We start from the raw sequence: 24,687 nt of genomic DNA, 5'->3' as shown, positions 1-24,687 counted from the left end.
TCAAATATAGTTGATTTCTCTGAAACTAATGCTCAATCCAATCAAGTGCCTATTAGTTGATTTAGTAGCAGAAGTATATCAAGTGATCACATCAAGGTTTGAAGATTTGAGTTTACAATCGTACAGTTAGACTAGAAATTAAATTGATAAGCGGAGATTTAGTAAGTTTAATAAAGAGAAAAATATGCACACAGTTGGCATCTGCTCAAAAAACGGAAAGAAAAGATGAGGTAAATTGAATTAGAAAAAGATCGTAAGAAAAAAAAAAAAAATTCGATGATGAGAAGCCAAAAATTCCGTAGTAAAGAGAAGTGGTCTTAAATGAGCTATGCGATTCAATACCAGCAACTAGAAAGAAACTCCGTCTCCGAGTAACTAGTGATTGTTCACGAATTGAAAAGAATCAACCTGATTTACTGAACACTATTTTCAATATTGCTCTTTATATATCGGCAGCTCATGAAAATGGTGATGCGGTTGCTATCGGAAGTACAAAAACATTAAACTGACCAAAAAGTCGCAAGAAGTAATATAAATATAATATAGTTATGGCTTTAAACTTTATAGTTTTATATATCAATGGCCCCATAGCGGTGTTTACAAATAAGCTAACTGAGGCTGTTAGCGAAAATGGGGCGGAAATGGGACGTTTAAAATACTTTTAAGTTTCTAAAAATTAAAAAAAAAAAAAATTTTTTTTTTTTTTTTCAGTTTTTTTTTGGTTGTATAACACCGTTAACTTTATAAATTTATTGCACAGGTTATAAATTTATTGCACAGGTTATAAATTTATTGCACAGGTTATAAATTTATTGCACAAGTTATAAATGATCAAAAATTGCGTTATATACGGATGACCTGTTAAACCAGGGTTGTCATTAAAAAACCCACCCAAAAAAACCCACCCAAAAAAACCCACCCAAAAAAAACCCAGTTAAAAAAACCCTAAAAAAACCAGGGTTTTTTTGGGTTTTTTTAAAATAATATTTTATTTAAAGGATTCTCTTTACTTGGTTTTTTTCTGTGATTTATTTATTTCAGAAAACATTTAAACATAAATATGACTAATTAAAAGGTAATTATTATTGAAAAGAGGATATGGATATGATCAGAATATAGTATTTAACAAGAATCAAAATTTTTAAAAGACATGATTTTTTTGAAATGTTTCTGAAAAAATAGTTTTAGTATTTTTTACAATATACTTTCAGTGATCTCAGTGGCTTTCATCAACCATATCAAAGTCAGGCCAATGTTCTATCTTACAAATTACTCAAGAAACTTTTATTCAAACAGTATTATTATTTCTGTAGCATTAAGTATATTTAACTTGCATATTTCGATGCAATGTGTATTTTTCAGAAAAAAATCTTTATAAGAATGCCATTCGGAAGTGGAAGGAAGAAAAGATGGGAGTGGAAGGAGGTCAGTAAGATAGAAGGGGACAAAAATAGTGTTCAGTGTGACCATTATTCAGAGAAGATTAGTGGAAAAATTTAAAGAGTTCGTATTCATTTGGAGAAGTGTAAAGAGAGAAAGTAGGACACTGATGAACAAGAACCAAGACCTGGAAGCTCAATGAGCAATATTAGCCTCTTGTCAAATGAGTCAGATACTTCAATTTCCGAAGGATCTATTATGTCCAGCTCCACACCAGCAAAAAGGTTTAAATGTGGTAACTTAAATAACTTTGTAGTTAGAACATTAAATGATCAGAAAGATGCCATAGACATGCAAGTTGCCCGGTTTTTTTTTCAGCTCTAACATATCTTTTAATTCAGTGAAAAAATTTGAGTTTCAGAAACTTTGCTCTCTTCTTCGTCCTGAGTATGTCCCACCAAGCCGAAAGAAACTGGGTGGAGATCTATTAAATGAAGTCTATGATGATCTGTCAGCTGGGATAAAGAACGAACTGGAAACCAAAGACATGTTGGTAATTTGTCAAGATGGATGGTTTAGTATTCAGAATGACCCAATAATTGCTTACTCATTTTATGATGGAAAAACGAGTTATCTGTACAACATAGTTGACTCAGGGTCAGAAAAAAAAAACTGCAGAACACTGCTTCAAAATCATCAATGAAGCTATAGTTAGCATAAAAAATGATTATAATAAGTTTGTATTTGCTGTCTGCACTGACAATGAAGCTAAGATAAAGAAAATGAAAGAGCTGATCAAACAAGAGTATCCTGATATGTTAACATATGGCTGTAATGTACACTATATGAATTTGCTACAGAAAGACATTTGCAATTCTTTTTCAACAATTCTAAAACAGGTTGTGGAAGTTCAGAAATATTTTAGAAATGTGCATATGGCCCATGGTTTGTTAAAGGAAAAAGGTGGATGTATGCCTCAGCTGCCAAATGAAACACGCTGGAACTCTCAAGTTGCCTGCATTGAGACATACCAGAAAAATTATAATTTCTACGTGGAGATCTATGGAGAGAAGATGGAAGATTTTCCAGCCAATATTGGAAGAACAATTGAGAATATAGCCATCAAACGTGAGGCAAGTCGTCTTCTTAGTGAAATGAAAAAATTGGGGATTGCCTTAGACAAGATGCAGAGTGATTCTTGTCATCTCTCTGACGCAGTTCATATCTGGTATTCATTGATAAAGGAGAGCTATCCATATACTATAATGCAATAAAGAAGAGATTTCAAGATGCTGTACAACCGTTTCATATTTTGGCCTATATAACTGACCATCGCTATGTAGATTATTACAAAAGCTTCATTGATAATGATAATGAAAACATTGCAGAACAATGGTTAGAGAACAGGAACCCTGATTTCTTGGGTTTACTATACAAGTTTAACTTGAAGGACAGGGAGGTGTTCCCCAAGCAAATGTTCTCAGAATCACTGAAGATTATCTCTCCATCAGAATGGTGGAACATCATGAAACGAAAGGTTACTAGATCTCAAATCAGGGATAAAGAGGTTTCTGCCAATTTCTGCAGCTTTCTTGCTTCTCTACACTCCTGTCCTGCTAGCTCAGCCTTAATTAAGAGATGGTTTTCAACCTTTTGATTTGTCTGGTCGAAGATCAGGAATTGTCTTGGTGCAGATAAGGCAATGAAACTTGTGAAGATTTACAAATCATTTCACAATAGCTCAGCAGCTGACAGCATTTCCTGTGATGATATCGAATCTGATCAATAAGTAGGTAAGTAGTAGGAAAAATTGTTTTTAACTTTAGAATAACCATCTAAATTCTGAAAAAAGTTCTATTTCTATTATTTAAGTGTAATTTTTTATTTGTTTTAGTTTATTCTTGATGATCCCAGAGGAAGTGTTTAACTGGAAATCTGTCAAAAACATCTGAAAAGCTGACAAGAATTGAAAAATTATTATAATAATCAAACAAAGTAAAATGATGTAAGGAGAGTTTTATTTAAAGTTCTTCAATTTATTAAGTTTTCCTTGTAAAAGCTCTTTTCAATAAATAAATATAACTATTACCATGTGTTTTTAATTATTATTTTGAAAAAATTAAATGTATAAAGATAGTTTGAATGCAAAGTAGGTATTATGTCTTTCATTTTCTAAGCAAAAAAAGCTATTTTTAAAAAAACCCAAAAAAACCCGGGTTTTTTCCAACCCTGTGTTAAACCCCTATACACCTTCGTAATTGCGCACACCCTTCGCGCCCCTCAAGTATCAGACATTTATTGGTTCGCCTCGACATCACTGTATTTCTTGATTGATCAAGCCTGCATTTGCGATGTGAGTTTCGTGAAAAGGATACAGCGAAAGTTTTATGGCAAAATTTTTTAAAACTAATTCTATATAAAACAGTACTGTTTGCTCTCTTCTATTTTTACAAGAAATGTTTTTCATCAACATTTTTTTAATTTAAAAATTTGACTATTAAGTATAAGTTCATTGAAGATACAGTTTACCAATCTTTATTGATCCGCCCTGCATGCATGAGCAATACAGTGTTTTGAGTAAAATATTTCCTTTGTATCTGCAATAATTATAATAATGATAATAGACAAAATATTATTATTATTATTATTATTATTATTATTATTATTATTATTATTATTATTATTATTATTATTATTATTATTATTATTATTATTATTATTATTATTATTATTATTATTATTATTATTATTATTATTATTATTATTACTATTGCTGATACAAACGACAAAACGTGTCAATTGTAAAAAAAGGTAGTATGTTAATAGTACTTGTACTAAATGATTAATTAAGTTTAAAGTATTCATGTTAAGTCCTTCAAAAAACCTCAGATGCAAAATAACGTTTTTTCTCTTTTATCGTTTTTCATGCAAAACGTTTCATAGCAAAATGCTATTTATCATTTTCTTAACATTGAATTCTGTAATCCAAAGATCACTTCTTACTTAAAAGAACTCAAACTAAAGTTAAACTTTTTTCCAGTAATAGTAAATATGATATTACAAAATTACCTAATTCTATTGTATTTCAAATTTTTTAAATAAGCTTTTCATCTTAAAAATCCATTTTATTAAAGCGCACTCTAAGAAAGGCTAAAGTATAGGTTAAAGTAACAACATTAGCTTTTTTTTTTTTAAGCAACTTTTTAGCAAGTTAAGCAATTTAATTCCAAAATGTTAAAAAAGTGTTGTTTTTCAAAACCTGTATGTATATATGTATGTATGTATGTATGTATGTATGTATGTATGTATGTATGTATGTATGTATGTATGTATGTATGTATGTATGTATGTATACATTTTTGTCATTAACTTTTAAAAAACATTTGGGGTCTACTTATTGTCATACTTCTTATTATTATTATAACCTTTTTTTTTATCATAACCTTTTGGTTATCAGTTCTTGAGTGTCTGGTCCAAATATTTTCAGAATGCTCTATGTGGAACAATTCATGCAATCAAGGCTATTATTTTGATTTCACCTCTTTCTTGTTATGTTTGGATTGAAAAATCCAGGTGATTTCATCACCTGAATAATTAAGAGTTTGCATGCATAGTACTTCAACAATCTATTTTATGTTGTTTGCAGGCAATCAAATTTTGCATCAGCTAAATACTGTCTGTAATAAGACTGAATATGCAAGAGTAGAGGGTAGAGATTTAATTCCCAGAGAGCTTAATTTTACTATTATCAAATTTCCCTTGTCATTTACCATTCTTTAATGTTTGGCTTTAAAGGACAGTAAAGAATATCAGACTTTCTTGTACTTGTTGGAAGTTAAGTCCCTAAATAATGACATTTTTTTGTAAAAAGAAAAAAAAAGTATCAAAAACAAAATAGATTTTACAAAGTTTTATTTTTTAAATTGCCATATTGTTAAAAATATCTGAACAAAAGGCTTAGGTTTCTTAGTAAAAAAAAAAAAAAAGGTCTTAAAAGATCTCAAATTGTTTTTGTCTGCCATCTTGGGTTCTGATAACTCATATTACTTGTTAAATTATCTAAAAGTATTTTCTCATCAGCTTAAACTTTTAAATCATAAAACTTTATTGAACTTGATTGTTCAAAAAAAGTTATCAATAAACTTTATTTGAACAATTAAAATGCAAACAATGTCTTCGTTTAGTTGAAATACTAAAAAGGAGAGATTAGGCTATATGAAAGTACTGCAGTTCACTCTAGCAGTGGTTGCTATTATAATGTGTGCTATTAAAGAGAATATGGCATTTTTTTTTTTTTATCAACTTAAGATTTTTGATACTCTGGCTTAGGCATCCTAATGTTTTTCATACTAATACATTTATACACATATTTAACGTTAAGGTACTACACATGCAAACTAAATGTTAAAATTTTGAATAGATTTTGAAAGAAACATTGGACAAGAACAAAAATATGTATGATTTTAACTGAAAAATCTTTACCATTTTACTTTTTCAAATTTCAGTAGTTTAAGATTATTGTAGACCCTCCCTCAATTTCAGAAAGTTGCTTTATAGACCCTCTTTCTATATCAGAAAATTGCTTTTAAAGAGGGTTTATGGTAATCTTAAAAAGAGCAAAAAAAATTTTGATTCTATTTTTTTTCTAATTTTTTTTTGTATTTACCCTAAATCTGATAAATAACATATTTTTACTGTGGGAATTTCTTCAAATTGAATTGCTGGAAAAGAACATCATCACTCTTAATTGATTTGTTTCTATTAAGTGTAAATTGTTTTCCTTATAAAATCAATCTTTTAGCTTTGATTTAGACTTTGATTTAGATGAAAAAGTTGCAAAATTTGTTTTATTCTGATTTCTGTATTTATCTAAAACTAGTTTGAAAATGTTCCGGACTTTACAAAAAGCAACACTTCTTAAAAGTATTGGTGCAAAAACATTTGCTCCAACATCTGTTACTATTCAAGCAGAACGATTTATCTCTACAAAAAAAGCTGTTGTATTTAATCTAAGTGGATCAGTTATCCCAGCTATGAGCCCTGTAGTTAAAAAGTTTGCTCGTGAACATAAAATGTCTGAAACAGAGATGATGTCAAAGTTGTTCAAGGATGGAGATAAATGTATGTATATATTAAATTACAATGAGTAAATTATTCAATCTGCATGAAAAATTAGTCACTGTTTTTATTTTTGTTTAATTTTTATTATTAATACTTCAGTACTGTTGAAGCAAATAGAGCCTGCTCTCATTTCCCGTCACGGAAGCTTCCATGTGGCCTTGGCTGAGCTTGTAACAGCTATTCAAGGTATTCGTGCTGAAGGCATCAAAACAGGACTCATTTTAGATGCAGGTGGTCTAAATGCTGCTCACATACCTATTGACACTTCATTATTTGATGTAGTAAGTAGGGGAATTGTTTTTCAAGGTTTGATTTCTGAAATAAAGTTAAAATGGAAAATCTTATCTGTTTTAATTTGTAAAACTTGAATTTAACTCTTTTTTAATTGACTTCAGACATCACCAGACTTAAAACCTGCAATTTTGGATCAATTAAAAGTAGATTCCACTGACGTTGTTTATGTTGATAATATTGAGAAAAATTTAAAAGCTGCACAATCTCTGGGAATGACTGCCATTAAAGTTAGTAAACTTGGATTAAAGTTTTTTTTTTCTTCTTTATAGTTCTCTTTCCTTGCATATATGGGAAGTATTTGGTATACGTTTTGCATAAAATTTAAACTTTATGACTTAGTAATCTTTGTTTTATTTTGATGTAAGGTTGAAAGCATAGAAAGTGCTCTTCGAAAACTAGAGGCTTCCCTGCAAGTACCGTTAAAGGAGTTTCTTCCGGGTTTTACTTGGACTTACTGGGACAGTGCTAACAATCCCTATAAAAATACCAAAGAAAATTTGTTATACTACGTATTAGTCATTTACTTACTTATGGTAAGTGCACACCTAACCCTGAAACATGTGCTAAAGATTGATGGCTCCCAGCAACATTAGACGTTTAATTTTTTTAAATGTGAAATAAACGTTATCAATAATTTTATGTGTTATGAAATTAGATTTTACATTTTTATGCGTTATGTTTTTTTAAAGACGAAATACAAGGTATTTCGTTTCCTCCATTAAGAAGATACAAGCATATACGCACGCACGCATGCACGCACTCATTTTCACAATATGTACTGCCAATATTTGTATTTTTTTTATAAGAGCTAAGTTCCTAAAATACCCAAACTTTTTCCCCTCAAAATTTCTCATTAAAAAGCAATATTACATTAATTATGCTTACTGAAATTACACTATAATAAATAGACCCTCAATGGTTGTTTTTGATTTCACCAATGTTGGCTAAAGAAAAATAATAATACAAATGCCATGATATTTGTAATCCTATGACTATCTATGCAAAACATAAATTTCGATGAATGGATTTCGGTACCTTTTAATTTTGAAGTTTAAGAGTAATTCTAATTAATGTTGTTTTATGGTGGGTAGAATAATACAGACAAGCTGTAGAATAGAGATATCGCTTAATTAGATATATATTTTTTTAACATAGGAGCTTCATATGCAACAGTGTTCCATGGTATTTCTGAATACAAATAGTGCTTTCATAAGAATTATAATTGCCTCAAAATGTTATCATAAGAAGTGAGATCATGAAGATTCGAAAAGAGCACATATTCAAAACGATTTCTTTTGAAGAACTAAAAAAAAAACTGCGTCACGTTCTACACTTTGTTGACTTCTACAAAGAATGGGGATTTTGATGAGCTTGATGAGAGAGAAAACCGTTTTGACCGGGATGTCCGTAACTGCATTCTAACCACTGGAAATTCGTTTCAAATACAACCGTTTTTATCGCAAAAAACAAATAAATTGTCACTAATCGTTTTTTAACAACGAGGAAAATCGTTTTAATGTTTGAAACATGACAGTGGGCATTCGAAGCCAATATATTTTAATTGTTTTAATCAGCGTTGCCATATGGAGTTGCCAAATTTTGGAAAATTGGCATTTCTTTTGACCCAATGCCATTCTATTTTATAACATTTTGGCATTATTTTAGCATCTTGACACAGAAAAATTAAAGTTCTTGAAAAAATGTTTATTATGGGGAAAAAGTTGAAATTAAGTTTTACTCAAAAACAACTTTTGGCTTCCAATACAATGATTGCATTGTTCAAATCAAGTCCTATCTTTCGAGTCGAAATCAGTGTTACGTAGAGTTTATGGTCCTAAAAACAATGCTAGCAAAATTCAATGCAAACATATACTCTAATAATGATGACTCTGGCGAAGATGTGGATGTCAACTGGACACCAGACATGATTTAAAACGTCTTTTTGTGTTGCTGTCATTTTCAGAAATTTTTCTTTGCAAGGTTGCTTTTCGATTAAATGAATGTAAAAACAAGTAAAAAAATAATTGAAATCTCATTCACTAAGGAAGCACTTGATTAAAATGCAAATGCTAAAGTTTTCCTTTCATTTTTACCCACTCTAAAAAATGTGTAGCCGACATTACTAAGATAAATAAAAATCTACTACTTCAGTTAAATTAAACCAGAATATTTGTGTGTGGGCTGATGCAATTTTTTTATTTGTACTTTTGTCTTAATTTAAATAAAAAGCTTTAAAATCAAAAATAAAACTGTTTAAAAGGGATTTAAGATATTTTCCTTGGAATTTCGGTTAGAAAAATTGTTTTGGCATTTTACATTCATTTTTTTTTTTTTGGCATTTTACATGTAAAAAATGTTGGCAACACTGGCTTTAATTGACAACTTGATTTAGGAGAGATTTAACTACCAGTCTATTTGTTTGAGTTGTAACAGTTACAATCTGAAAAGCTATAACTTTTTCTTCAAAAGTTTGCTAGAAAAAAAAAAATTCATCTCATCAAATTCAATGCCGTCCTTTATTTGGCAATACTCTTCGAAATATGATGGTAATTTTTTAATTCATTTATCTATAATAATTTTAATAATATTTCCATTGTCCTTTTTACAATTGATTAGTTTGGAATTTTTAGTTACTGTTAGATTGAGTTAAAGAAATGTAAAGCTTTTTTTTTTCTTAGATAAGTAGTTAAGTTTAACCTTTTATTTTGTTTTACAGAATCAAAAGCAAGATGTAATAATTACCATGAAAAAGGGATTATATCTGGCTTCTCATGTAAATGGGCCGCATCTACATTTACGGTAACACATCTCAAGAACAAGCAGCCACAGTTGTGTAATGAGCTTGAAGAGTTAAAGAAAATGTCTGTGGAAGATAAAATTCAATTTTTTGTCTAAAAAAAGTGAAGACCGTCTTGACTCAAAAAAAATCACCAATAAAGTATGGAACCAAAAGCAAATGACAATAAAAATAAAAACACATCACTCACAAGACTTCTTATTAGGTTAAATCTCCTAATTGAGACTGCAGAATCTGATGCCTTGAAAGATTTTGGATCTTTATCCAGAAGCCAATGTTAAAAATGCAAGTACACTTGGGAAATACAAACTTCTTCTACTGCACAAGTGTTTCTGACAAAATAAACAAAAAAATCAATGAAGATCTTGATGGGCAGGCAATTGCAATAACAACAGATCATTGAACATTGAAACCAGAGCCATGATGTCATAGCCGATGACTCTACCTCTAAGCTACCTCTACACTGCCATGCAACGCGGCTACTACTTAATATTACAAATGATTAAAATATTTTTTCCCATTTTTTCTTGGATATTCAACTGCTGAAATTTTTCCTATGCTTAGCCTAATTGTTTCAACGCTATATTGCTTTTATAAGGGTTAATAATTTTTTTTTTTTGTTAAATTTGCAGGAGATTTACTGCAAGACTCATCCATTCTAGTACTTGTCAAATATTGATTGGTAGAATATGCTAACAGATTGGAGTTGCATATAAGCACATTCCAAAGCCTTGTAATACAAGATGGAAGTCCTAAATGTGCCTTTAGTCTTTAAAAAACTTGTAAACTAAAACATGTCAAAAAGCGTGCTTTTACATGTGCGCATACATTTCTAGAGAGTGTTTTGTGTATAAAAGCAAAATGTTATTGACTATTAGCAGTGAGCTTCTACCATGAAGTTCAATTTCTATTCTCAATTTTTTTCTTCCATTCTGGAGGTATTTCACGAAAAGGAAAAGAGGGTGAACATACTGTAGCGATAAAGCTCTGTTTCTTCCTAGCTATACTAATTTTTCTTTCATCTATTCTAATCTTTCATTCTTAGATACAGCAGTATTAGGGCCCACAGATATAATCTTTTATGTTAAACTAACCTTCTAACTCTGCAAACATTGGTCTTATAGAAACCTGGGTTTAAACCAGTGCAAAGGCACAGACAGTCGCACTATCTGGCAGCCCACCAATTAGCATGAATAATCTGTGCAGCTCAGCGAATATTTCTTTTAAAATGATCATAAATCATGTCATAAATTGAAAACCTCCGTTTAAATTCTTAGTTAAAGTAAAAGTATAAATGTAAAAATATATTCAATTTGAAACGGTAATTTTGACCGATGAACGAGTATACACGAGGTACTAAATGTATAGTATATAAATTAACTACCAAATATACTCGCGTATAATTCAAAATAAATTGGCAGCCAGCCCCCTTCTCAATGAGTCAGCCGCATCTTCAATACGACAACCTAACCGAAAATCAGCAACCTTAAAAATTTTGCAGATATTTCATGCTGCAAGATCGCTGTGGATCTCGCATGGCTTATAAAACAAATAATAATCAAATATTTAGCAACTTTCGCGAAAAAAAACTTTTCTTACAGATAAAAATAAATATTAAATAAATATTATGAGAACAGATGAGGCGTAAAGAGATAAGATATATTGAAATATTAAGAGAACAGATGAGGCGTAAAGAGATAAGATATATTGAAATATTAAGAGAACAGATGAGGCGTAAAGAGCAAATGCGGCCCAACGTTCAAAACTTCCAAAAAACTTTTTACACCTTTCTCCCCACAACTCAGAAACTGTGCTATTTATAGGATAGTAGTATTTAGTAGGCAGGGTCGAATATTCGTTAAATGAATATTTTACGAATAATATTCGTTCCTTTAACGGATATTCGTTTAATGAATAGTATTCGTTCCATATTTGTGAAATGAATATTTGCTCGTTTAACAAATCTTGTTAAACAAATACTTTTTACAATTATATTTCTTAGGCTGCTTATTCGCTACGCTTACTCTTTTGGCTAAACTATTTACTATTTTTTTGCTACTTTGTCTACAAATTTTTGGGTTTAAATTTTCTTGCTAAAATATTAGATTTTGTAAGATATTTGTAAATTATTTACTAAATTTAGAAAATTTAGCCTAGCCCCAACGCCAGCGTCAAGCCAATCTAAATTTCAGCAAGCCCCTAGCATAAAATAAAGAATGATGCATAAACTCAGTATTAGAATTTAAATAGAAACAGAAGCATGTAACAAAAGAAAATATTTGTAAACATCGCTATAAAGCACAGCTTTCAATAAAAAGGGACCAGTATAAAGTCAGACGGTAACATGCCATTTAAAAATAACAGTCACTTGGTAAGCTTGCGTGTTAAAAAGTTTGACAGCCTGCATATTCTAGGACACTGGTTTAAAAAAGTCAAAATTCTTCTTATAGTTTCAAGACAAGCAATATCCATGTAATCTAAAACAAGTTTATTGATCAGAGATGCAACTAAATTTGAAAGAGGTATAACTCAGTTTGGTGAGTATTTAAATACTACAGTTGATTGAAAATTGCATTAGACTTTAACAGATGCAACCTTTGGACCTGTAAATCATACTGTGAGCAACAAACTCTCTGAATTCGAAAACTTTCGTTCAGTGAATATCTATGACATCACTAGACACTCAATCGCCCTTAACAGCATGCCTGAAGGATTTATAAAATATGTTTATTATATTATCTCTAATTACTATTAATTGTAAAAAATTTGCTTTTCAAACTAAAATTACTATTATAACTGTTGCCTTTTATTGTTATAATAATTCACATGACATCCTATTTTGTCACTTGCATGCTATTGAAATCACTAATAGGCGCGTCCTGCATTCTTGTAATGTTATATTTAAAAATGATGTAATGGTCTCGGGCGGATGACAAAACGTAAACATTAGAATATAGCTTTTGTTTCGATTAATGAGTAATTTTGCCTGTTCTTCATCAAAAAAAGTTTAAAAACTGGTTTTGAAGGTAGTGGAGCCTATTGTTGAATTCCGCAATTGAAAAGTCTATTTTATGATTCATAAGCATTGGATTATTTAAAACTCTAAAGGACTCGTCATTATAAGTGATCAAAAATTGTTTCATATTTTTTGTGAGAAAAAATTACTTCATATTTTTATGAAGGGTACGACTTCAGCATGTAAGCTTCATTTTAAAGTTTGAGATATTCAATTGTAAAACCTTCATAAAAAAAAGAAAAAAAAAAAAAGCCTTTTCCATCGAATTTTAATTTAAGAAATAGTATGATAAATTTAAATGTTTACGTTTTAGCATTATCCGTGATAATGACATCACAGGAATGCAAATAGAAAACAAACCCAGATTAAGACTTTAAAGTTTAAAGACGACTTGTGCGCATTCTTATCTTTTTGATATATTTCGTATTTTTCTGTCTTAAAAATACGACTGTTTTAACGATTATTACATCTTAACTGGCCAATGTTATAAACAGTTTACAGTCGTTCCGAAGCTTCTTAAAATATGAAAGTTATAAATTTTTACAAAATAAGAACTTTAAAACAAATCAAAATCTTTAGTTTTTATTTTTAAAAATATTTTATAACTTTAATATTTTGAATAGCAAGCTTGCTTCGAAATGTATCACGAACGTAAACTGTTTTATAATGTTTATCCTACGTCTTAAAATCGCAATTGCGTTAAACGTTTTTGCAGAGATCAAATTTACTACACGTCTAAAATGCGTTTGTGCCGGCAATCACTCAAACTTCTCAAAGTTCTATCAAATTTTATTCAAAAACAGTAAAACTGACTGGCGGTGTAAAAAAAATAACTACAAGTCGTTTTAGACGAGTGCAATTACCTCTTATTAAAAAAATACATTTTTTATTATTCAGTATAAAAAATTGTCGTGACAACTTTATGTCAGCTGTAACACTAAATAAAAAAATGTCAAATAACTCACTAAGATCAATCAAAAGGAAAACAACAATTATACCATGGATCCATTTAAAAGTTGAAACAGATGTCATAGAACTTTTATCAATTAACATCAGACAATATTTGAAGGCAAAGGACTGCGCTATGAAAACAAAATTTACAAAAGTACCAAAATCTTATTACAATCTAATTTGAAGGGAAATCATTTTGATTTTTATAATCACCATAAAAATTAAAACATGTCGCAGAAGTTTTTGCTGTAATTAACGCGTACCTACAAATGCCTTAGCTAAAAGCTACTGTTAAACTTGGCTTTGATCAAATAGAAGAAACAATTATAATTTATAGAGATTGAAATATGATGTTCATATATAATTTATTTTTTAATTAAATGTCTATAAACAAAGAGGAAAAAAACGCAAACTAAGAAGAAAAACTAAAACGCAAAAACCAGTGACCCCACAATAAAAGGGCAATATAGTAAAATCATTTCGAAATAAAAATCTTTAGGAGGTTTTAAATCAACACCTTTGCACATTTCAAACTGCTACAGATTGCAGAAGTTGAATTGATAATGAAAAGATCTAATCATAAAAAAGTTGCGTAGAAAAATATTATTTGTTCAAATTATGATTTCTAAAACTATGGATTAGCTTCATTTAAGTCTCGGTAACCTTGTTCTGTAGACACAAAATAATCTTCTAGGACGCCTTGTAAGTAGTCAAAAGTAGGTCGATTATCAGGATCTTTGTTCCAGGTCTGCAACATAATATTGTATAGGGGTTCTGGGCAACCTGGCATTATAGGCATACGATAACCCTTTTCGACCTCAGATATAGTCTGGGAATTAGTCATACCAGGATATGGAATTCTACCTTTAGTAACTATTTCTGTCATAAGTATACCAAATGACCAAACATCTGATTTAATGGTGAAACGATTATATAGTGCAGCTTCTGGAGCAGTCCATTTAATTGGAAATTTAGCTCCCTCATGTGCTGTATATTCATCATCTTCAATAAGACGAGCTAACCCAAAATCAGCAACCTTACAAATATAGCTCTCACCAACCAAGATATTCCTTGCTGCAAGATCTCTGTGGATATAGCCTTGTGCTTCAAGAAAAGCCATGCCACTAGCTACCTGAGCAGCCATATCAATAAGTGTTGGCAGCTGAAGATTAACTCCTTCTCCTTTAGATAGATAGTCAAGAAGTGATCCTCCTGACATGTACTCTGTTACAATATAAATTGGCTCACGGTCTGAACATATTGCATACAACTATAAAATACAAAATTATTTAAAAAAAAAAAATTTGAAAATAATCAAACAAGATGGCATAAAAAAATTGTTATGAAAAGTTTACAAACTAATTTAACAATTTCAGCTTGGAACAGTACTGAAAATTGACCTTAAATTCAAATATAAAAATAAACATTAAGCAATAATTAGTAGATATTCTTAAAACCATTTTTTAAATCTCTGGGCACCAGCTTATGTAATCTTATAATTCAAAATCATTTTTAGTTAAACTGATAAAAAAAAAGATGAAAAAACACATACTTGTACTAGATGTTTATGTCGTAACTTTTTCATCACACCAGCCTCATCTAAGAAACTTGCAGGTGACATGGTACCAGCTTTTAGTGTTTTCACTGCAACTTGTGTTGTATTATTCCAAACTCCTGCCCAAACTTCTCCAAATTGCCCAGCACCAAGCTTCCTGGTGAGTCGTAAAGATTCTCTTGGAATTTCCCAAGCATCTTTAGCAATACCTCCTGTTACTGGCTTGTCTTTAGGACAAGGCAAAGTCAAGGCACATACTAATCCATCAGCATCTTTTGTATAATGCTGTACTAAATCATGTAAACTGGAAAAAGGTGCTCTTGTGGTAATGAAATAACCTCCAGTATCTAACTTCCTAACTCTATAATGTTTAACTGAGTCTCCATCACGAACACTAAGAGAAAAATTGCCAACTGCAGTTTCAGCTTTGCGGATTAAGAATGTACCCGAGGGAAGGCCACGAGTCATTAAACGCTTTTCGGCTTCAGCTCGTTTTACATCTCCAAAATACCATCTAAAAAGTTAGCAAGTGATAGGTCAAACAAACATAATAAGTATCTCTTTTTAAATTTATTCTCTAAACTTAATCAAATTACTGAGCATTGTAGTTTAAAGCATAACTAAGAATAAAACCTTGCAATATTACCTTTATGTAAAAAAAATTAATTTCTTCCAAAAAAAAAAAAAATTTTTTTTTTAATTGTTAAACCAAAAAAATATGCATAACACAGTTTGTGTTATGCATATTTTTTTTGTGAGATTGCATAACAAAGTTTGTGTTAAACAAACAAATAATTGATTGCAGTTTTACATGTTTAGTGATGAATTTAAGCATTTTGATTTTAACTAATAAAATGTCTGCATATTTGATATCATATCAGTGGTAAACAGAATAACCGAAAAGTGTATTTTGTTTTGTTTTTGTAATTTGTAATGAAAAGTTAGTGTAGTGCTAGCATTCTTTAGCAATAAAGTAAAGTTTTAATATCATAATATTCAGACATTGCCCTAAAATGGCAATATCATATAACATCTTAACTTCAATATTAAGAGAAATTTTGGATAACTGTGTTATAAATATCGGAAAAACTGTTATTTACTAATACGATAGCAGATTAATACTAATACGATAGCACATTTCATCCAATAAATAAGATACGCATTTTTATTACCATTATGACAGTGTAAAATTCAAACTTAAAACAGGATATAGAAATCAGCAGAAGAAGTGTTCTATCATATTATGATTTTGAATTTTATTAATCATAAAAAAATACTTTTAATCTTTAATCTGAAAAAACTGCTAAAAAAAGAATCCAACATTTTGATATGATGTATCTTAAGTATGTAATGTATGATGTGTCTTAAGCAATGGGGAATTAGGAAAGGACCAAAATCTAATATTATAAAAAAAATGATTTCCAAAAATTCAGCAATAATCAATATTTTCAGATAAGAGCTCAGTTCCAACATCTCTTCTGAAGTTTTAAAAACTATACTGTTTGTTTCAAAAAAAAAAAAAAAAGAAGATTTTTTTTATTTAAAGAAGGATAATGTAAAAACTAAAGATATTGACTTATTTTTTTTTACATATATCTTGCTAATGCTGCCATACTAAAACATACAAGTATATTTAAAGATGTTATCAAACAAAAAAAAATTAATAAAAATTTAAAATACTTCTCTCCCCTACATGATTGGTTTAACAAGGTTTTTACAAACTTTTGGATTGGTTTAACAAGGTTTTTACAAACTTTTGGATTGGTTTAACAAGGTTTTTACAAACTTTTGGATTGGTTTAACAAGGTTTTTACAAACTTTAATTTTCTCTAAATAGTATCTAGTCTTAGCTACACATGAAACTTATCCAAGTCCAAATAGACTCAATTGGATTAAAAACTGTTGATTTAAAAATTTATTTCATTTTCTTCTATCCAAGTTTTGACTGTGCAAGCTGAATGTGGTGGCCTATTTTGTTGCCTCTTGTCCACACAATCATTTTGAGTACCTTCTTCATTTTGATCATTCAGCATATCTGCTGATGGGGAACCATGCAGCTCTCTAGCATCTACATATAGGTGTGTTGCTTGATTTAACCTGTATAGATATTACACAAACCTGGTCTTAAACCTTAAAATCTCTGCAGCCCCAAATACCAAGAGTCCTAATGCCACATTGGTATGAAAATTGGTTCGTACATTTTTCTGATTTAAATCTTTTAACAAGAACTTTCTGTTTATTACTTCAAAGCTCCTTTTATCACTGAAAATCACTAGTCTAAAATCACTTACTTTAATTTAAAATGACTTGTCAAAAATCACTTATATTTTTCAAGGCTTTGATAAGTACACAAAAATCTTGGATTGGGTCTTACGTGACAAAATAAGACTGTTTTTGTGGTTCATATTTTTTTTCAACTCTTGGATCTTGGATGACACTGGATGCAGCCTTTCATTTTAAATGTTTTCAGATTATATCAGACACATTTCTCAGAAATTAATAATTTACTTGGTATTTCCTTTTGCTAATCATAGAGAGCATCGTATGATTATTCTAAATACTTAATTTTACTTTGTTGCTTCTCTTTTTTGCTTTTCAATCCATTTTTATGTATCTTAATATTCAGGTCTTCCCAAAATCTCAAAAAAAAAAAAAAAAAAAAAATCTTACATGTGACTAAACTGGTCATTATTAGAAATTTTATGAATGAAATTTTATTTTATAGAAAGTGATCAAATTAACATTAATTTTTAAAATAATAGGAATAATAGTTGGATTGAGAAGAAAATAGAACAGAAATCAATTTAAATCTTTATTCAATCAAAATGTCTATCAGAAATGATTACTTTTTAATGTTTTGATAAAAAGAATAAGCAAACAAACTTAATGCACCTATTTTTTTAAAACTATTGTATGTATTCTGAAAGTACATATGAATGAGAGTTCAGAAACATTAATGAGCTTAATGTAAAAAAAAAGCATAATCACTGGTTGGTAACTTCTGAAAATGAATTATGCTAAATGCAAATATTCTAAATATTTGTATTTATCATATTCTATCTTTAGAAATACTGACATTTCAAATATTCCCCTAATCCTCCATCCCCTCTCCCTTTAGATAACAATAAAATTTGATTTCAAAGAACTTTAAAGTTGATTTTTTTTTTCCAGATTTGCTCCTCCTATAACAATGTTTCTCAACCTCTTTGTGTCATACCTCACCTAAGCCCCCCCCCCCCATTTCCCACTATTTGTCATATACATAACTTTTAAACCCATTTTTAATTTGCCCCAATCAACAATCAAGATGCCCTAATGTGGGATGTGGGTCATAGATTGGGAAACATTAACTAATAGGTACTAATTGTAAAAAAATTAAAAATATTGAGACCCTTCACAATTGTGATTTTTGTCATATTTGTTGGAATGACCTTAAAGATACTATATCTAAATAATGTAAATTGATTCACTATGGATGAAAAATTTACACATTCAACTTTTAAATATTTAAACACTGCTGTTACGGTGTTTAATGAGATACTCCAAATATAAAGCAAACAATTTTGGATGAAAATATATCTCAAGGTGTCAGCTCGTTTTATTCTTTCACTGAACAATTTGAGCATTCCAAACCTTCTTCATTTTAAATATCTTTAAAGCAATTCAGATATAAAACAATTTATATTAACTTACACTGAAGTCATAACTTTCAAAATAAAAATTTTTCTGAATTTTTTATGATCACACATTTGATAGGATACACTAGCAGCATTATTTAGTAAAACCATGTTTTTAAATATACTAAATGTGTCGTTAAAGCTTCTTTCTTCCTTAGAATGTAATAGAGAAAATACCATTCATTAAACTATCACAATCTGAAATTTTATGAGCTTCATCTTGAGTTTAAGAAAATCAACTCTTCTGCTATGATTTATTTGTGTGTGTTAGCTAAAAACTAATCTATTTGGTTCCAGCTACCTGCTAGGAAAAGATTCAGTGGGTTGATGTGGGTTTATTCACTTATCAAAATAAAATTCTCTTTAGGTTGGCTAGCTTTAAACAAGTATAGACTTTTGGTACCAGTTTTAAAATGAATCACATAGGATTGACAGAAGAAACAAAGAAAACATGTACAAGCAAAATTTGGTTAAGCACTTACAAGTGCACATGTTAAGCTATACTAAGTGACTGAAGAGAAAGCACATAAGGAAAATAACATACTTAGCCTTAGGAATAGGCTCAACTCAACTTATAAAAGATAGCATCAAAAAATTTTTCAACAATAAAATGGAATATGATGATACATTTTTTGTATTATGTGTGTGTGTGTATGTGTGCGTATGTGTGTGTGTGTGTGTGTGTGTGTGTGTGTGTGTGTGTGTGTGTGTGAGTGAGTGTGTTTACACACACATGTATGTATGTATGTATGTATGTATGTATGTATGTATGTATGTATGTATGTATGTATGTATGTATGTATGTATGTATGTATGTATGTATGTATGTATGTATGTATGTAAACATATAAACAGATTTCTTTGATTGGTATGTTTTGTTCAAAGAGCCATTTGTTCAGATATTGAATAACAATTTAACAACTTCAAGATGTTTCTTTTTAACAGTAAACTTTAGTTTGGATAGATATATAAGAGCATTTATCAAAACTTTTTTTATTCATAGATATATATGGAATTAAGGGAAAATTGTGATATTTACATCTAAATTAAAGAGACCTTTTTTATACATGAGATCTATACAAAATAATTTACTATTGTGAAAATTAAAAAATATATAATACAAAAGTTAACAGCAAATTTTCTTTACTTAGAATTATATTAAGCCAAAATTAGACAATGTTTCATATTTAAATATTTTTATGTTAAAATGTAGAGTTCTTGTTAATGTTAAACATAAGTTAAATGGTTAAAATAAAATTGAGCTTCTTGATAACTTATTTTAAAACATTTGTATGGTGTACTAATAAAAGAGTACTTTTAGGCGTTTATTTTGATTAACATATCAAGGACAACAAGCTACTAATTAACTACCATCTAATACCAAAGGACCTAATATGCATTATTAGAATAACAGCAAATCTATCTAAAAACAAGCAATAGTGTTGGATGGTTAATTACAGTTAATGTTGCTAATTCACTCATTTTATGATGAGCAATATGTAGTAAACTATAAATAACTTATGACCCATTATGATAAGTAAAACTTACTCTTCTGCTTCATAACTCTTTTCAGGAGCAACATAAGTGCTAGGAATGTAACCTTCTGCATTAGTGACAAGTGATCTTGCATACCACCAATCTCCATCAGCAGTATTAATGACTTGAAGTCTTTCTCCTTTTTTAAAACTTAAATCCTCACTTATTCTTGCGTCATAATCATAAAGTGCAACAAATATAGTAACACCTGGACTTGGTCCAGGATTGAGACCAGATAATGAGATAGTAGGTTGAGTCATGATGTTAGTTTGAGTAAATGGAGATGGGGCAGGCTCCACGAGTTTAATATTATTGAGCTTATCATCTTTAGTTGGTGTTTTCACCTCAGATTTGGATGGTTTACTGCAACATTTACCCATTATCAATTTTAAGTTATTCACAGTTTCAATTTATTTTAAAAACGTTAATTTCATATCTATCTCCATTTTAACAAAGTTGCATTAAGCTTAATCTCCATACGGCATATACTCCCATGTTCAAATAAAAATTTGGCAAAAATGCTAATTATCGCTGACAATAAGGGAGAACAAATTTATGATTTACTCATATATTCTGTGCTTAAGTTATTCTTTTGTTTATAAAATTTTCGGATGAAAATTTTCTAATTTATTTTTTATTTTTATTTTTATGAGGAAGAAATAATATGAAACAGTAAAAAATCTTCAATTATAAACTATTTTATTCAACAAGATTTGATCATAAAAATTATTTTTGTTATCTCCATAATAACGTACCACCTCCCCCCACAAACATTTCGCTTTAAACGTAAAATTTTTTAGAATTTACATCTCTAATATTAAAGCGGTTGCACTGTGGGCCACATAGGACACTAAACCTCCAAACAAAAGTTTTTCTTTTTTCTTTTCTTTTATTTAGGTGTGGATGAAATAACTTGTGGCTCACGAAATTGATTTTTGTAAATGGATCCTTATACCATAGAAAGTTTTTATGTTGTTAAATAGACTTGTATTGACCGCATATCATAAATTTTCAATATTTTAAATCAGGTGGTTCTACTGAAAACTAAAAATTAAACTAAAAGTTGCTAAGTGAAGATTTTTTTAACAGTTTATATTCCTTCAGATGACAACATAAAAAAATTTTTTCAAGCAGTATTAACCGCTTGAAAAACTCTTGTCAATTGGAGTGATTATACTGCATTGGTTAATTATACTGCATAGGTTAGTTGACCACACAATGGAGTAATTATACTGCATTGGTTCGTTGATCACGACCACTAAGATCCTAACCAACCCGTTTATGACAATAAAACTTTTTACCTCCATGCCAGGGTATATATATTGATAGAAAGGTGAGATCACCATCACCAAGAAATCTTGTATATTTAATTTGCGTTTTTCAACAGTATGTTTGAAAACTATCACTTTGTCAACAGATTCTATACCACCAGCTGTACCTTGATAATTTTACATGCAAATATTTTTATTTTTCCAATCATCATATGCATCAGGATTTGATAGTTGTAAACATTCCTTCACACTGCAAGCTTTACGTGATTTATTCATATTTTCAATATCAACTATTTTTCATTTTTTTATTAAAATGAGATAAAAACACCATTTACTAACTGAAATCCTCTCTCTTTACCACATTGCATTACATAAACACCAACATCAACAATATTGCAATTAGTTGCATATTCTCTCATTTGATTGTTGATTAAGACATTGTCTTGTCTGCCATACTTTTCAAAATTTTTTTTATTTTTGTTGTTATTTTTGCATATTTATGATTTTTTTCATTACCAATATGACCATGTTCTAATGCACATATTATCCTATTGTTGATATCAAGGCCTTTAGCACAATTCTATGAATGTATAAAATTTGTGTGTAAGCATAAGAAAATGCTAAACAATTTACATATAGCAATCACCAAGGTACAATATAAAATTTTCACATTGAGCATGTTTATAGTTTTTTTAAATTTAATACCAATATTTTGTGCTAACAAGAATTTTAAAATATAGGTCATTGCAAGTAGTGATTCACTAATAAAATATAATGACCTAAATAAGATTTAAAAAAATAAAAAATAACACTGGAAACAAGTTAATCACATAATAAATGTGGAGATTTACAAAACTTATATTGCAACACCCATAAAACAGACTTTTAAGAGGGATAACATATAAGTAAGATAAATAATATAATGTATTTATATATTTACATGTAAATATATATAAGTAAAAAATAAAATATTATAAGATGTGCATATACACAAATAAAAACGTTATAATGATTAGGTGTAGCTTTTTAGATAGAAATGATGGAGTGACTTTGAAAACAGATTATTAGATCTTAGAGCGTTTTTCAAGAATGAATAATTCCATGATTAATTGTCTGTTTTAGTAGGATAATTAAGTTGTTATAAGTGACTGTTGTTAAGCTCACACGTTTTCTATTATTAATGTAGTTATAGAAACGAAGAATTTTTGATGTAAGATATAGGATGTCACTAGGGAATTTTCTAGGGCAGAATTGAATTATTTAATTGCTCTTTCTTAAAGATAAATTGCCCTATTTTAAAGCAATTTAAAAAAAACAGACGCTTTTAGATTGTCCCCTTGACATGCATATTGTAAAATGTGAACCGAAAAATGAGTAATATATGGATAATTACGTTTCAAAGTTAACGTTGCGTCGAACTTTTTCTAACATGCCGTTTGAACAGTTTATTTTGAGAGTAAGGTCGTTTATGTGTTTTATGAATTTAAGTCTCTCATCTATCACAACACCAAGATAAATTATATTACTAGACAAAGACAGTTTTTGATCACTCATTCTAAAGTTAAAGTATTTTAGAAGATTGTTGTTAGTTTTATTTGAAAAGTTAGTTACATCTGAAATATTACTATTTCTGTTTTTTTAATATTCAATGAAATTTTTTTTGCTCGAAACCATTAAAAAAGATATCGCCACACTTGTTGTTAATTGAAGATTAGCATCATTAGCAAAATGATACTTATATGAACGTTTGGTGGAAAGATTAAGATCATTGGTATTGATAATAAAGAAAATAGTGCTTAGTATGAATTCCTGAGGGATGACAAATGGCCAAACATTTGTAGTGGTGCCATTTAAAGCTACGAACTGTTAACGATTAAAAGGGCATGACATAAAGTACTGCAAAGGTATGCCATCATAATTTAATGTGTACACCATTTATGTGTACACCATAATAATAAGCTTTGATAGAAAAATTTTTGTAGTTTATCAGAACCTTTTTGTAAATAAAAAAAACCTTTTAGTTAAAAAGCCCCGCAAACAAAGTTTCCATCATCAAGAGCAACTTATACTTTCTGTAATTATTGAAGACATATTACCAATGCAATAAATTTAGATAAAATTTCTGCAAATTATTCTATGTCTATAACCTGTTACCATTTTTTTTTTTTTTTTTTTACTTTATTCACTTGATTGTTTTGAAATAACTTTCACTTAGCGTTTTCATTTAAAATAACACTGCTACTTGAGTCATACAATAAATCACTTACATTTTCATGCTTCTAAACATTAAATCTGACAAAACCTCTTCTTTTCTTTATGGTATTTTGCTCTATATTTTGTTCTACATTCTTTTTTGTGGTTTCAATAACCCTAAATATAAATAACCCTAAATTTGTAGGTTTTACCATATTCTTGTTTATGCTGTTGTATAAACAAGTCTTCGGTTATAAGAATTTAACTTCGAAATAATAGATAGAATAATAGAAGAACTACAGTTTTCTACTTTTTCAACTCTTGAGAAAAATGGAGTTTTGTATTTGAAGATTTCATTAGTATTTAATGTTAAATATTTTTAAACACCTCGATAATGGCGCCTAATAACGGCGCCTAATAACGGCGCCTAATAACGGCGCCTAATAACGGAGTCTAACAACGGTGGTTTTTCGTATACTGTCAGAAGTAATTGGCAAGCACCAGTGCATGTTGAGAAAATATATAAATGCGAAAATTTCTGAAATTAAATTCGCTGTTTTTCCTCCGTGTAGTCTAAAAATAGCCTATCTTTGAATATAATTCGGAACAGTATGTTAAATAGCAAAGAGGATATAAATGCAAAATCATTATTTGTAAGAATAACTTAGGAGAAGCATACATGTCACATTCAAAGTAACAAAACTTCATTTAAAAATCATCTTCTATTTTACAGGAGATAATTCTTCTATTTTACAGGAGATAATTCTTCTATTTTACAGGAGAAAATTTTTAAATGAAGAAAAACATTTGATAAATATCACATCTTGGACCGTAGGCGTTCGCAATGGGAGCAAACGAGATTTGGAAAAATAATTAAAAGCTAAATGTTTTAACAT

The 24,687-nt window shown here is 29.4% G+C and overlaps 2 protein-coding genes, 1 long non-coding RNA gene and 1 pseudogene across 3 annotated transcripts; 3 read left to right on the top strand and 1 right to left on the bottom strand.

Annotated features, from left to right (window-relative positions):
• The first annotated feature begins 2,159 nt into the window (after nt 1–2,159).
• LOC149892553 (uncharacterized) lies at nt 2,160–3,344 on the top strand (annotated as a pseudogene).
• Nucleotides 3,345–4,800: 1,456 nt separating this feature from the next.
• LOC145193999 (acyl-CoA dehydrogenase family member 10-like) lies at nt 4,801–7,429 on the top strand. The gene is made up of 4 exons (XM_080071575.2): nt 4,801–6,501; nt 6,601–6,782; nt 6,897–7,022; nt 7,161–7,429. Exons 1-4 carry the CDS (start codon nt 6,267–6,269, stop codon nt 7,386–7,388), a joined length of 771 nt encoding a protein of 256 aa, XP_079927701.2. The 5' UTR covers nt 4,801–6,266; the 3' UTR covers nt 7,389–7,429.
• A 1,789-nt stretch (nt 7,430–9,218) lies between these two features.
• Nucleotides 9,219–9,728, top strand: LOC149892552 (uncharacterized). Its single transcript, XR_016450145.1, has 2 exons — nt 9,219–9,341; nt 9,512–9,728. It is a non-coding gene; the product is annotated as an uncharacterized LOC149892552 (long non-coding RNA).
• Nucleotides 9,729–13,451: 3,723 nt separating this feature from the next.
• LOC145198115 (tyrosine-protein kinase STK) lies at nt 13,452–20,840 on the bottom strand. The gene is made up of 3 exons (XM_080074039.2): nt 20,340–20,840; nt 15,112–15,628; nt 13,452–14,829 (listed from the first exon to the last, which is right to left on the bottom strand). Exons 1-3 carry the CDS (start codon nt 20,705–20,707, stop codon nt 14,191–14,193), a joined length of 1,524 nt encoding a protein of 507 aa, XP_079930165.2. The 5' UTR covers nt 20,708–20,840; the 3' UTR covers nt 13,452–14,190.
• Between the last annotated feature and the right edge of the window lie 3,847 nt (nt 20,841–24,687).

Source organism: Hydra viridissima, unplaced genomic scaffold (assembly GCF_058129835.1).
Source record: "Hydra viridissima isolate aposymbiotic clone 2 unplaced genomic scaffold, HvirCarnegie_v1 scaffold_2, whole genome shotgun sequence".
Taxonomy (NCBI): domain Eukaryota; kingdom Metazoa; phylum Cnidaria; class Hydrozoa; order Anthoathecata; family Hydridae; genus Hydra; species Hydra viridissima.
Note: the sequence above shows the minus strand (reverse complement) of the source record. Positions and strands in the feature narration are given on the sequence as shown.

Excerpts from the sequence above, each read along its gene's own strand:
- LOC145193999 (XM_080071575.2), top strand. The coding sequence starts at position 6,267 with ATGTTCCGGACTTTACAAAAAGCAACACTTCTTAAAAGTATTGGTGCA. Across the intron at positions 6,783-6,896 it reads ACACTTCATTATTTGATGTA|ACATCACCAGACTTAAAACC; the intron begins GTAAGTAGGGGA and ends AATTGACTTCAG. Across the intron at positions 7,023-7,160 it reads TGGGAATGACTGCCATTAAA|GTTGAAAGCATAGAAAGTGC; the intron begins GTTAGTAAACTT and ends TTTTGATGTAAG.
- LOC145198115 (XM_080074039.2), bottom strand. The coding sequence starts at position 20,707 with ATGGGTAAATGTTGCAGTAAACCATCCAAATCTGAGGTGAAAACACCA. Across the intron at positions 15,629-20,339 it reads AAGAGTTATGAAGCAGAAGA|ATGGTATTTTGGAGATGTAA; the intron begins GTAAGTTTTACT and ends CTAACTTTTTAG. Across the intron at positions 14,830-15,111 it reads GACATAAACATCTAGTACAA|TTGTATGCAATATGTTCAGA; the intron begins GTATGTGTTTTT and ends TGTATTTTATAG.